Source organism: Sphaeramia orbicularis, chromosome 11 (genome assembly GCF_902148855.1).
Source record: "Sphaeramia orbicularis chromosome 11, fSphaOr1.1, whole genome shotgun sequence".
NCBI lineage: Eukaryota > Metazoa > Chordata > Actinopteri > Kurtiformes > Apogonidae > Sphaeramia > Sphaeramia orbicularis.
In genome coordinates, this window is record NC_043967.1 from 13,383,025 (window position 1) to 13,398,707 (window position 15,683).

Genomic DNA, 15,683 nt, shown 5'->3' on the forward strand with positions numbered 1-15,683 from the left:
AGTGTTGTAGAACACAGGTGTCAAACATGCGGCCTGGGGGCCAAATCCAGCCCACCAAAGGGTCCAATCTGGCCCGTAGGATGAATTTGTGAAATGCAAAAATTACATTGAAGATATTAACAATCAATAGTGTAAAAATAATTTTACTTACACATATAAACCAATTAGATCTCAGTTGGGTCAGACCAGAAAAATACTGTCACAATAACCTATAAATAATGACAACTGCAGATTTTATCTTTGTTTTAGTGTAAAAAAAAAAAAAAAAAAAAAGCTAATATTACATGGAAATGTTTACATTAACAAGCTATCCTTTTACAAAAAAATGTGAATAACCTGAAGAAATATGAACGTGAAATGTCTTGAGAAAAGTAAATGCAATTTAATCAATATTACATGCATTTGTAATTGTAATGTAAGTTGTAATGCACAAGTGTAAATGATAAACTGATAAACTGAGGCAGAATATTGCTAAAACTGCACATTTTTTCTTAAGACATTTCAAGTTGTTCATATTATTCAGATTTTTAAGGAAACGATGTAGATATAAATATTATCATAATGTAATTTTACTTTTTTCACCGGTATTATTTGACTGGTCCGGCCCACTTCAGATCATATTGGGGTGAATGTGGCCCCTGAATTAAATGAGTTTGACACCCCTGTTGTAGAAGATGATGGTGTTTCCATGTTCACTATGAAGCCTCTGGACACATGGGTCATATCTGAAGACCTATTTTTATCTGACTTATTTCAACATATTGGTAAGTTTAGTGGTTCAGAAGTTGTCAAACATTTTAGATCAGTAGATGGTTTTAGTCATTGGTGGCTGTTTGGGTCTTTGAGGGTTAACCCTGAAAGGACACGTTATGTAGATGGACTGAAAATACACAAATACTACAGCCATGTTAAGACCATTTTAATCACTTTATTGTAAGTGTTATGCAGGCAAAGCATTTTTTCTCCTTGAAGTTGTCCTTTTTTCCTCTTTTCTTTTAAATTGACATAACACCTTTGTACAAACCAGTTTTAAAAATATCAATAAACTGGAGCCTTTGAGGCTAACCTGGCAAAAAACCATTATCAAATGTCATGGAGACGAACAAACATCTTTAGAAAAAGATTTACAAATGAGATGTCACTACAAAATATCAAAGAAAAAAAGTTGGTCGTCACACAAAATATTACCAAAAACATCTAAATTTGTTTGGTATCAACCTTTTTCAAACTTTAAACGATAGTTACTTTTTTGCTTTCTTCCTCTTTTTTGTTGTTTCATTTGTCAAAAAACACATTTTATGGCGCGAAGAGAAGAAGAAGAAATGAACAGCAATGATCAGACGTAGAAAAGAAAGTAGAAGCACAAAGAGTAAAGAAGAGAGAAGCAGCACTACGGCAAAAAACTGAAACATGCTGTACACAACTTCAGAATCAACTCACACAAATACAAGTCCAGCAAAAGGCAAATATTACAAATCAAGGATAAATAATAAGTTAGCCATACACAGTGGGGTCCTGTGTGTTAACGTAACGCAAGGGGACTTTTTTTTTTAAAAACGGATAAACTCTATAAAATAAAAGTATCTTTAAATTTCAAAAGAATGTACGCACTGAACTAATACAGAGCAACACCACCAGAAAACAGCTCAAAATATCCACATAGCTAAATACCCCAACCCACTCCCACCCACCGCTCGTATCACTCTCTCTTTCACCAAATGGACCCCAGCTCTGCTCCCCGTGTATGCCCCCCCCCCCATTCCACCCAAAAGTGTGTTTGTGTGTGTGTGGTGTCATCGGGGCATGTTGGAGTGTGTGTGACCCGCACCGACACATACATAACACACAACCCCCCTCCCCCCTTGTGTTGTGTCTCCATCCACCTCGCTCTGAAGTTCCCTCTGTACAACAGCTTGTGTTAAGGCAATTGTGGTACATCGGTCACATTAGCAGGGTTAGAGGTGGGAGTGGGAGTGGGAGTGTGGGAGGGAGGGAGTCACTGGAGCACAGGAAGCAAAAAGTAACACCAGGGACAGTACCGTTGTCAGACTAAACCATTTTGAAATGTGCAAAAACCATCCGATGGTAAACAGTCGCACAGAACCCCCCCTGGGCTTTCCCCTCAGGTTTGTGGAGCCTTGGGTGCTTTGATGGGTTGTTTTTTTTTTTAGTCGTATTCAACTTAAACACTAAGCATTTTTGCATGATTTGCAACATATATTATTACTGCCTTTGAAAAAACAAAACTCAAATAATTGCAAACAAATCTGCTCATTGATGAAGCAAACACACAAGTCTAATTATGCAAGCAATACAGATGATGAAAAACCCCCCAAATATTTCATTTTTATCGGGTTTCGGTTTTGCCGTCTTACCGTAGGTGCACTTACGTCTTAGAACAGGAGGGAAAACCCGGAATTCACATCAAACACGGCTGCAATTGTCTACCGAATGGCTGCAGCACCAATATTATGATGACGGTATTTGCAAAGGTTTACTGCGACAACAGCACTGCTATTCGATGTTTCCCTTTAACACAGAGCGAACTTAGGGCTTATTTTATGAACAGAAAAACTTCCCCTGACAATGTAAACATGGTTTCACTAGGATTGTCATTATAGTATTGCTTTCACTACACAAACAAAGTTGTAGAAAGCTAGATTGTTTTTCTCTATAGAAACCTTTTATTTCTAATGGCCACTGCACCGATAGGAATGCATTATTTATAAATCTTTTTATATGTGCTTTTTTCTACTTTTTTTTTTTTTTTTTTTTTTTTTTTTTAGAATTATCCCCTCTCTTTTTCGATAACAGTTTATCCGTTGACTGGTCACAAAGAAATCGACACCTGAATCTGATTCGAAACCTGAACCATAAATAAAACTCAAATTAGGTAGATCCTTTCCACGGCAGCATGGGAATATACATTCATACAGTTCACACAAAACTGAACTAACACACACACACACTTATCCCAAGACTGCCCCTGCTCTTGCAACACACCTGTACCATGATTGACCCTCAGCGCTGTCTGAAGTGTATGAAACAGGAACACAACTTTGTGCATAGAGATAGATTCTGTTGCGATTAAGAAAATGTCTCTTGATGTTTGAATGGTTTTCGTTTCAGGAGGTCCCCCTGTCTTGTGCTAATCCAGGGCCAGATTTACTAACGCCGGTATAAACCCTTATTGGGGGTTTAAAAAAAAATATTGTCAAGATTGACTTGAGGTGCATTTCAAAGGTAACCCTGTAAAGGCCTGGACACTGTTTAGCGTCAGCCTGAACTGCACATGTATTTGTAGAACCTTACCTGTCAGGGAGGAGAATATTGAAATAAGTGGATCATTAATGTTTAAGGTTGTCGCTTTACTGCTGTTTGCATTATTCTAAAATAAAATTTAAAAAACATGTTATAGCACATTTGTGTCTCATGTGGCTGTGATAGTTATGGCGCTGCTGAGAACAAACAGCAGGTTTTAGGAGAGAGAATTTTACTTCACTTTTACAAATGTGTATAAAAGACAGCGGAAGGCTTTATCAAAACAGTCCACATTTTCACCCTCTTCCTGGTCCTGTGGTGAATTACGTCATAACGTTACCAAATCACCAGGAGGCTTAACAAGAAGTCGAGCAAAGGTTTTACTTTCACATCAAGTTTTGAGGCTTTGTGACAAAACAGTTCCAGTATATGAAACACATGAACTCTTCAGCTCAATGACATTTACAGTGTTTTACCTGGTTCTGTAACCGATGCAAACAGCGTATAATGATTCCTGTGTTACTGTGCTCAGCTTTGACCAGTGTGTTTGTGAATTATGGGAGTGAGTGACTGCTGTGGCGTTCTACAGGTGTCTTCTCTGTGTGTGTCCTTTGCATCATGTGCAATAGCATCCTCTGTGGAACACTCCTCTCTACTCACAATAGTTATTCTGATATACTTTTACGAACAGTTCTAAGTATTTTAGTCACTATTTTAGTATTTAAGGCTACATTACATTTATCCACTAACTCCATTATCTCTACCACAGAAAACTCCTCCTCCTGCTGATTCTCTGCTCCCTCATGAGGTGGTTTATGCACAGTCTGGCTCTGCACTAATTTGCGCTCATCTTAGTAAACCAGTACAGGTCATTACTGAAATTAACTGGTACGTTGTTAGATCCCGTGCTAAAATTGGCCACTCCCTTCATGGCATTTTCATGGCTTGTTAATTTACACTGCCTTAGTAAATCTGGCCCAAAGTCTTACATACTTCCCCCACCGCGCATGGAATTCTTATAGATTCAGTTTGTAAATGTCAAACTCGTCTTTCTTACACATAATGCAATGTTTCTGTTATTATATGTTAGCTTTTTTTAGATTGTGTTGTTTATATTATTCGGTTTCTCTTTATCACATGATCTTGTCTCTTTTGAGTCCCTTTTCATAAGAGACATTTTTTAAATGATGGAAAATAACAAAAAAACCCAAAACCTAAACAAACAAAAGCAGCCACCCCTTTCAGGCCCTGCAAAGACTTCCAAAAAAACAGGAAGCCAGCCTAGGAAATGTGTTGCCTATTCAAACTCCTCCTCTTCCTCCTCCTCTTCCTCCAGGTGATTAGAAGTTGTGGGCGTAGCTGGGTCAGAGTCACGAGAGAGGGTCCCCACAGCGACTATCTGAGGGGATGCGCCCAGGCCTTCGGTGGCATCTTCCTCCATGTCGTCAGTGGTGATAATTGCCACGGCGGCTCCGCCCTTCTTGTTCTGGTGGGTCTTGATGTGCTTGGAGAGGTGGTCGCTGCGCATGAAGCGCTTGGAGCATTCAGGACACTCAAAACGCTTCTCACCTGGAAGAGCAGAGATGGAATTAGAGGATAACTGTGTGATGACTAAAACTTTGTCACTGATCAGCCATGCTAGATACTATGACTACTGTATCCCTACCATGGAGATAATTAAAAGATGTAGTTTCTGATCAAAGCCAAGGCTGTGGTTGAAACAAAGAAATACAGCCAAGGAACAGAAAACACCTGCAGCCTGTCATTTAGACGCCATTTACACCTGGTACTGAAATGTGTATGTAGATATGTTATCCAGATCAGGAACAATGCATGTTATTGATAAACATGTTAATGCCTTGTAATCTGATTTTGGTTGGATCTGTTTGACGTCAACCGGAGGCAGTCTTGCTCCACGCGATGTGTAAGGGTTTTAAGTCAGTGTAACTGGAAATCATACAGGATGCTCACACCATGGATGTATTATTACACATTTACAGTTCTCTTCCTACATCCGTGGCTCACATCCAACTTATTCTCCTCTGACCTCTGAATAACACTAATTAAATGCATCACAGGTTAGCAAACATGATCAAAAGAAATGAGAAAGAGAAAAGATTCACAAAAAATGCAGCTTTATGTGATGAAAGATCTGTTGATGGAAAATTCTTACAGTTAAGGCTCCATACATTTTAAAACAAATGGACAACATAGTGATTTGACTTCAAACAATAAAGGTTAGTGATGCTAATGTTAAAGTAGGATTTTGTCTGAACAAGAGGTTGTTGCTAACACCATATCATGATTTGCCATCATGTTAAATGACTCATAAGCAGGAAATGCTTTAGAGGACAGAGGTCACATAAAAATATCAGGTGTTAAAGCAAATGCACCAGATTGTTTAGAATTCAGACAATGAGTCTGCATTTTTGACACAAGGCAAGTTCTCATGATATACAACTATGGTTGGTGACAGTAATGCAACACTAGATAACACCCACTACAAAAAGGGAAAATGAGGAGGAAGTCCTTTCAGAGCCACAGTAAAAAACTTGGTGTTGCAACATGGCAGACACTGTGACCTGCTTCCTCCACAGATATAAAGAGCTTATTCTAAGATGAGGGCAGCACATATAATTTCATACAACTATTCACAGATAAAAACATATTGTGAATTTTGTATTCCATTTCTGAGATTAGACGCTCCTGAATCCCCCTAAATATTTCAAACTATAATATCTAATAACGTACAAATGTTAATGTTTCAAAAGTTGCTGTTAATTAGGTGAACTGTCAACAGGTCAGGAACATGAGCCAGAGTCTGGTAGAACTAAGATGGGCAGAGGTTCACCAGCCTGTGAAGAACTGCACCAACAAATTCAGAATAATGATCATCAACATGAAATTGCAAAGGCTGTGAATATCTCATCATATATACCACATAATATAATGAAAAGATGACAAGAATCTGGAGGGATCTCTGTGTGAAGTGACAAATCCATATTGGATACCTGTAATCTTCACGTACTCATGTGGCACTGAATTAAATGTACTGTAAACTCTTCTAGGAGCTCAAGGACTCTTCTAGAAATCAGTGTTTGTGATCACAGTTCACTGTACCATATAAGAAACGCAGGTTAAAGCTCCATTATGCAGAAAAGAAGCCATATGTGAACATGATCTAGAAACGTCATCTTGATCAGTGCTTAGATCAAAAGTCTGCATTTCTTTGGTGTAGTGTGGTGTGGTGTGGTATGGTATGGTATGGTATGGTATGTAGGTGCATTAATGCCTATGGAATGGGCTCAACATCGCAAAGACACCATCAATGCTGAAAAGTATGTACAGGTTTTAGAGCAACATGTTCACATCCAGACAAGGGAAGAACACGCATATTTCAATGAGACAATTCTAAACTGCACGCTGCGTCTATTATATAGGGTGAATCAAAAAAACTATACATTTTGAAAAATTACCCCCGGTTCCGCATTTGATAATTTTTTGAATTTTCTTTTATGGACGTCGGTAGGTAGGGGATTGGTGGATATTTGTCCAAATTTACAGACCCAGGTTTTCATGCATGAGTGAGCAGGGGCAAATTGCACAATCCAAGTTAAAACTGGTTTAGATGAAGTAACGGTGGGATTTAAATCCAATCAAAGGTCATGGGAGGGGACAATGGGCATCCGTCTTGTTTTCCACAAAATTGCCAAATTACAGCATTAACACTTTGGCCACCATGTCAATTTCATTTCTTTACCCATGGCAGCTGTTCCTGCCTTTCAAAGTTAATTCAACTTGTTTAGGCCTGAAAATATCACTGAGGACAGGCCAAGTAAGGGTTAGGGTTAACCCTAACCTTAATCCCATGACCTCTGATTGGATTCAAATCCCACCACTACTTCGTCCAAACCAGTTTTAACTTGGATTGCACAATTTGCCCCTGCTCACTCATGCATGAAAACCTGGGTCTGTGAATTTGAACAAATATCCACGAATCCCCTACCTACCGAAGTCCATAAAAGAAAATTCCAAAAATTATCAAATCTGGAACTGGGGGTAATTTTTCAAAATGTATAGTGTTTTTTATCCACCCTGTAGTGGCTTCGTATTAAAAGAGTCCTGGTACTGAACTGCCCTGTCTGCAAACCAATTCTTTCACCGACTAAAAACCTCTGGTGCTACATGAAACAAAAAAAATACAACAAAAGAAGACCCAGCATTTACAGTCCTACATCAGACAAGAATAGGATATTTCTCTCCCAAAACCCCAGCAACTGGTGATTTCAGTTCCCCGACAATTATGGACTGTTATTAGAAGAGGACAGGATGCTACACAGTAGTAAACAAGGCCTTGTTCCAACTTTTACGCAACTGAGGCTGTAATTAAAAAGGTCTAGCTGTGAAATTCAAACTATGTTTATACAGCATTAAAAAGACATCTGAATTTATATTTGATTTAAATTAGGATAACACGGATGGTCAACATGCTTCTATGTGTGTGTATATTTTTTTTACCTGTGTGTGTTCGTCTGTGTCTCTGCAGCTCGTCGCTCCTGGTGAACCTCTTGCCACAGAAGATCCAGTTACAGACGAAGGGCCTCTCGCCTGTGTGCCAGCGCAGGTGGGCCCTCAGATGAGACGTTTTGCCGTACACTTTCCCACAGCCTTCCATGTGGCAGATGTGCTGCTTCTTCTTTGTAGGATCTCCACTGTTTCTACAACACAAACACACATTTAAAGTAGTTACAAGGTTCCTACATGTTTCTACAAGCTAAATTTAAGACATTTTAAAGACCTTTTAAGATGACTTAGACCAGAATTGAATGCCCATTTCAAAGCCATACTGGCAAAAATAATTATCACCTAGAATTTAGGAAAATGTACTGATTTACTCCAGCACCTTGATTCCCACCATTCTGAGTCATTTCTCACTGGGGGCTGTGATAATTGCGATAATTGGTTCCTAATTTCAGCATAAATTGTCGGGTTAGAACAGGTGGAACTGAGCAGACTAACATTACTTTTTTTGCAGTTTGGACATTTAACAGACACATTTAACCCTTTATCAGGCCAGTGACTATTTTTGGTAATTTCTGAATACATTACAAGACAGTGACAGCAACAGTTCCAGTGAGGACAGTAAGTCAACCGTCTTAGTCAACCGTCAATGTGGTCTCCAGGGTCTGTAAGGTCCACCTCTGCATGAACAGTGAGTGTACCTGCTTTGTTTGGTACCATGAAGTAATGGTACTAATGTAAGGAATGATGTTCAAAGGGATAATGTGGATGTGGGCAGGTGTCTGGATCAGCACTCACGTTGTAATGCTCTAAAAGTGATGTTCCTTTCACCTTACACATGTTTTTCTTGTAATTTTTATTTATACTTCTTGGATTTTTTTTTTTGCCACTTGTGGGCAAGTAACCAAAAATGGTAACTTCATTAACCTTGATTTTCTACATGACAATACAACAAATTGGAAAAATTTCACAAAAGTAATAAAGTTTTGTTATGTCCTCCAATAACACAATAAGGTTGAAATTTTTAATTTCAGATTATTTCCAATGAGTGCCCATAAAGGTTTATGACTTCTGTTACCAATTTTTCATCAAATCTGTAAAACCGGAGTCATAACCAAAGTATCATGAACCCGTAAGTCTTTCTGTGATTATGCACCTGAATCTTTTCCCTCATGGTGAAAAATTTCAAGGTGTACTCCACCTTAAACGATCCATTTGTTTACAAACTCAGCCAGTAGGTCACTCAGGCATTTTTGGAAATTTGTCATGACATGCATTGTGGGAAGCAGAGCTCCACGCAGCTGAAGTAGCACGAGGCAATGAAGCCATTTCTGTGTTTGTTGCTGCTCCAGCCATAATGACACAACATAACTTGAGACCTACCGTATCAAATTTAATACCTTTTGAAGACTTTTTTAAGGTATTAAATGCAGATTTGGAAATTCAAGACTTTTTAAGACCCCGCGGGAACCCTGAGTTATGAATGTTTGTTTAGTGAAGGATTTAAGTGGGCTCATCAGGGTCTGAACTCATCAGCACCGTATTTTTTTTTTAATACTATGTCACTATAAAATACCACCTGAAAATCATTTTGTTGATCACAGTCATTTCAAAGCTACCTTTTAACTAATCTTCTCTGAACAAGCTGTTTGAAATGAGTTAAACTTTGACAATTATTCTATTGTGTCTGAATATATTTGACAGATAATATAGTGAGACTATCTCGGTGTATATATTTGGGGTGCCAGATCCTCATTTCAGTATGATGTGTTGGGTGGTGAGAGGTTGGATGTCTCACTTTGGGACACAAGCTGCACTGTGTTCTGTCCATCTGTCAAACCAGTTGTCTCACAATGACAAGACATTTCTGAATAATTGGGGATTGATTATATAAATGTGTATATACCGTAGCACTAAAAATATAGCTGTAGATTTCCAAAGGACAAGCAGAACTTTTTTTTTTCCTGTGTTGTGGTACAGTAGCTGTGGAGCTTAGTGAGAATTGAAGGAGGAGTAGAAGAGTAAAATCTCTTTTTACATCCACCAGACCCATTTCTGAAGTATTCTTACAGAAAAAGTACAGATTTTTAAAAAGGGATCAGGCTGTACTTTCAATTTGTCTGACAGATAACCCGTTTGGAAATACACTTGTGTAAATAATAGATTATTAGTCTGATTTCTTTGTTATCATCCTTTTTTCTTTAACAAATCAATCAAGAACCAGTTTCTCAGAAGTGTTTAATCCTCTACCTTCCTTCTCCATCCCTGCAGTTCGGACAAGAGCAGGCAACCCGACGGAGCCGCTTGCTTGGCGGTCCCTCCTGGTCCGAAGAGCTCTGAACGGAGCCCAGCTGGTCTGGACTCATCGCTGAGCCTGATGCCACGTTGCCCACGGTGACCGTCACAGGAGACGATTGAACTTTGACCCCATCCTGACCCTGTGGTTGACCTGGAAAGTAATCAAAAATTAGACACAGCCGCAATGAAATATTTTGGGCACATTATCACTAGACACCTAATTTGTGTTATCTAGTGGTGAAATGGCAGATATTTGAAATGTTTTGTCTGTTTTGTGCTTTTAAGTTACTCAACACTCAAACATCGTCCATAATAATGCTACGCTCTAGCACTGGATGTCACCTACTATAAACACAATGAAATCTGTTCAGGCCTACTGTATGTACATGCCAGCACAACATGGAAGACTCTGAACTGTAACCCCCTCCCTCTATAGATATAACCAACTCATTTTAAGGCAACATCAAACAGTTCCTATGTTTGCTTGATTATACACTCATAATAACAAAAGTATGAATTATATTCCATTTCTGCAGTTAGATTCTTCTAATTCCCCCTAAATCTGTCACTCTAAATATATAAACTACCTCCCTGAGCTTGTGAGATATTGAGTTATATTAAAAACAGTAAAACTGAAAGGTAAGTATATGTGTGTGAGTAGACTGACACACAACAGAGCTGTAACACCAGGGCTTTGTGTTTTCTAATTCCCATACTTCTCAACTAGAATAATCCAACCACATTTCTGAAAAAGTTGAAGAACAGATCAGACATAAATTCCTGTTATTACACAGTCATTTCAGTGTCTCTTAGTGCAGTCTTACCCTGTAGACCAGTAATAGTGAGGGGCACACCCTGCACCTGAACCCCAGCAGTGCCCAGTCCTGCGATGCTGACCGTCTGCACCCCAGACCCCGGGTTAATCTGGGCAGCGCTCAGTGTAAGTGGAGCTCCACTGAGGGACACCAGCCCTCCGCTCCCCACTGTTGTCCCACTGGCTACTGGAGCCAGTGTCAGCTGCTGTGGCACGGCAGTCCCCAGACCGCCCTGCAGGGACACCCCGCCGGGCAGCTGCAAGGTCTGCCAGGTGATCTGTCCAGAAGGCGACAGGGTTGGGGTACGAATAAGGACCTGGGCAGGGTTCTGGAATGCCTGGATGGGCTGCAAGGTTTGTCCTGGGGCCAGTTGGAGGGTCTGAATGTGCTGAGGTTGTTGCTGACCCTGGGCCTGACTCTGACCCTGCGCTTGGGGCTGCAGCTGGATCTGCTGCACCAGCTGGTGCCCGACCTGGCCCACGATCACCTGCTGGATGGTTCCTGCTGTTTCTGTCTGGTTCTGTAGCCCATTAGCTTGGTTCTGGCTTTGAGAGTCCGCCTCAGTGCTCTGTGCTTGGGTGTCAGCTGTTCCACCCTCTGATCCAGCAGAAACCACTTGTGCCCCCTCAGACACGCTTTCACCTTCAGGCACCGCCACTGTCGAACCAGTTGTGGTAGGAGCCGTTCCAGACACGGCTGTTGTCACCAGCTGGTTACCATTGGCAACAGAAAATGTGCCATCTGCTGATTGGATTAGCTGCACAGCCCCACCCCCTCCAACATTATTAATCACAGGTAAAGCTAGGGTCATGCCGCCAAGGTTTATGGGTACTGTAGTCATAACAGGAGTCTGGGAGCCCTGCAGAGTCTGCAGCTGAAGTGGGAAAGACTGGGCAGGGCGAATCTGCAGCGGGACTGTTTGATTGGCTGTACTTGTCAAGATGGTCTGCTGGTTAGCTGGCTGGAGGATGGTCGGGGTCTGGCCTGGACTTGGGGTCTGGATGAGTTGAACTTGTTCCGGTAAAGCCCCAATGGAGGTTGTCTGGGCTGGACTGATGTGGATCTGCTGCCCATCTGCAGTCTGCAAGTGTGGGATGACCTGATACTGGACCCCGCCACCTGTATTGGGCAGGTTCTGAACCTGAATGATCTGGAACTGTTGCTGCTGCTGTTGCTGCTGTTGCTGCTGCTGCTGTTGACTGGCTACAACACTGTTGGTCCCGCCTACTGCCTTCACCTGGACAATAAAAGAGCAAAGACATAGTTAAAGTCCAAAGTCACACAGACAACAACAGCGCACCTACTGAAATACAGCGCTCCTCCCACCGCCTTCACCTTGCGTCCACCAGGTGAGCTGTCATTGGCCAATGTGGTGGCCACCGTCACAGCTACAGGCTGATTGGTGTTCTCCTTGGCCATAGTTGGCGCTGCTGCAATGATCTGCCAGCCGTTCCCCGTGAACTGAGCGGGGACCAGTTCTAGCTGCTGGGGCACCAGGGCCTGACCCCCAGCGGCGTCCACCACTATTTGGCCCTGGAGCTGACCTGCCTGGAGCTGGATCTGACCAGCCTGGACTTGAATTTGCTGGGCCCCTGCCTGGGTCTGGGCCACCTCTGTTCCCCCCTGCCCTCCAATCTTACTGCAGGTGGCTGCTAGCAGAGCCAATGGAGAGGGCTGAGAGGAATCCTGGTAGAGACAGAATGAGGAGGGAAGAGGACGGATTAGCGGGAGGGGCAGGGAAGGAGATGGTTTAAAAGGAGTGACAAGGAGAAGAGGGGAGGAGAAGCAAGACAAGGTTTAGAGGCAGACATAAACACACAGAGAGCCCATACACATATACAACACGCTAACAAAACAGCCAAAAGGAAGGGATGGGCAGGTATCATTGTGCTCATGCATATACTCACACAATTTGAAATAAAGAAGAGAAAAGGAAAGATGGGTGGGGGAAAACATGGTTCAGAAAAACGAACACAAAAAGCAGAGAGAAAGAGAGAGAGAGCTGTCAGTGGAAGTGGGCGGTATTACAGGAAGCGAGTGGGTGGGCGTGTGAGAACCACATTTCTCTTTTCTCAGAACACTGGAAGAAAAATGCCGCCTTCTCTCTCTCCTCCTCCCTTTCAAAGGAACTAGGTCGCAGGCAAATTTTTAATGCTATACACCTCTCAACATTGCAAAGAAGCAGCCTAGGTTTTATATCAAACACTCTAACATAGGAAATAACACAGCAGTAATGCCTGTCATACACATTTATCAACATAAGATGCACTTATGAACAAATTCCTGGCTGAAAATAATCTCTAAGATGTATACAAGCTAAAAAAACATCTTAAGATAGAAGTTTCATCAGTGTTGAGCCACATACCAATGTTGCAGGTCTTTAAAGTAAATCCATATGCAGAATTAAATTACTGTGACCCTAATGCAAACAGACAATTCAAAATTGCAGTGGCTGACACTGTGACAGCCGTATAAGCCTATTCATGAGGCTCTGGGCTGGCTCTCAGCAGGGCTGCACAGAAGCAGGAAGTGGAATTCACCAGAGAAACGCCCCCAGAGGTGTCTGGCTGGTTGGCTGGGAGGGAGGGAGGGAGAGTACATTTTTGGCCTACAAGCAGGCAAAAGTAATGAACTATAATGAACTATTTCTTTTTCATACCTGTGATCCAGAACTTTTCCCCTTTTTAGATGCTTTCCCTCCTTCAGTTCCAGATGATTCTTTCTTCGAGTCTATGACAAGAGAGTGCAAATGTTACTGCCAGACAAGTAATAATGCAGTCACATGGAGGTTTCTGAAAGGTGCAAAGTCCCAGGACAGGGCCGGATCACGCAGATAATGAGTGGTATAAATGACATCTGATCATAATGCAGCACAACAAAGGTGATCAATGAAAGCAGAGGAGACACCAGTAACCTCATCATCAATATCAAAGGGGCTTGGAGCCTCCTATCTGTCAGACAGAAAGAGGGAGAGAGAGAGAGAGAGAGGAGAGGGGTGGAGACGGAGAGGGGGGAGGGTACCTACCACTCATAACGCATTAATATACCGAGAGGGAGAGGGTGTAGTTCACGGTAGAAGGCCGGCCGGGTACAGAGGCGGAGGACGGCCTATATGTTCGGCGGCTGGGCCGTGGCGGATTCTGCCCGTTTGACGAAACCACCCACCGGCCAGGAAGGGCGGTGCCAAGCGCAGGCACAATCAAGCAGCAAAGCAGATAACGGAAATAACCCACAACACAGTGACCGTCCCCGGCCCGTCGGCCCTCTCGCAGCCCCGTCGTACGTCTCTTTTACCGGATAGACAGTCCATAAACGAGCAAATTGGCGCTTGTCAGAGAGATATCCACAGAGAAGTTGTCAGTGTGTGACCGCGGAGGCCCACCCACTTCCATTTAAGCATCAGGACAACACCCTCTTCTCTGCTCCTGCCTCGCGCCGCTGTTTCTCCCGCGCGACGACGCAGGGGACGCCTCGTCGCCGTCCGTCAAGCACCGAAAACAAACCGTAACCAGTGTTTTTATTTCACGCGTATTCCCTTTTTTCGTGCACAATTGGTTTTTTTAAGGGGGGGAAGATACGGGTAGATAGCTGTGGCTTTTGTGGGCGGACGCGCTCCTCCCACATATTCAGATTGGACGATGGGGCTCGGCGTGCGAGGGTCGAGATGGGAGTTGTATTTTGGTGAGGCCTCGCCTTCTCGGAGCCGATTGGGCGGTCGGAACTACGACTCCCATGATGCCTCGGTGCCTCGGTCGGCTTGAAGCGGCTGTGTTTAGTAGTCATGTTGCTGTGAGAGCGAGGAGGGAAGGGCGGTGACTTCAGTGTTGTGGGGGGTTGGGCAAACGGGAAAGGGAGGCGTGTGTGTGTGTGTGTGTGTGTGTGTATGTGTGTGTTTGTTTCCGACATCTCTGTGGTGTCAAAGGATCACAGTAGAAAAAAAAGAAGAAGAGAGAAAAAAAAAAAAAAAACAGACAGAGGCCGAAGCAGAGTGTGTGATTGTTTGTTAAGGAGGCTGTCTTTAACCAGGATATAACTGCACAATGTCCCCCTTGTGCTGGACATTTGTATTCACATAGTCTTAAATATTTTAAAGTCATCAGTTCCTGTTGCATTTGGGCCAATAACTACTCAATTATGTATTGGCTTTAGGCGTAGAAATTTTAGCATTCACTTCCTTCAAAATAAAGAAATAAGATTGTGTGGGTGGCTAAGATACATGCACACATACATACATTCATAGATACATACATACATACATTCATAGATACATACATACATACACACATCCATACATACATTCATAGATACATACACATATACAAACATACATACATAGATACATACATACATACATACATTCATAGATACATACATACATACAAACATACATACACATATACATACATACATACACACACATACATACAAACATACATACACATATACATACATACACACACACACACACACACATACATACATACATACATTCATAGATACATACATACATACATACACATATACATACATACATACACACACATACATACAAACATACATACACATATACATACATACATACACACACAAACATACATACACATATACATACATACATACATACATACACACACATACATACAGACACGCATACATACAAACATAGATACACTCATACATACATACATACACCCATACATTCATACATACACACACACAGACATACATACATACATTCATACATACATACATACACACATACATACATACAAACTTACATACATACAC

General features: G+C 41.9%; 1 protein-coding gene across 1 annotated transcript; it reads right to left on the bottom strand.

The window, feature by feature from the left end:
* Window positions 1–914: 914 nt before the first annotated feature.
* Window positions 915–14,509, bottom strand: sp4 (sp4 transcription factor). The gene is made up of 7 exons (XM_030147939.1): window positions 13,921–14,509; window positions 13,555–13,625; window positions 12,231–12,581; window positions 10,905–12,132; window positions 10,033–10,231; window positions 7,780–7,979; window positions 915–4,830 (listed from the first exon to the last, which is right to left on the bottom strand). The coding sequence occupies exons 1-7, from the start codon at window positions 13,925–13,927 to the stop codon at window positions 4,559–4,561; spliced, it is 2,328 nt and encodes a 775-aa protein (XP_030003799.1). The 5' UTR covers window positions 13,928–14,509; the 3' UTR covers window positions 915–4,558.
* Window positions 14,510–15,683: the final 1,174 nt, after the last annotated feature.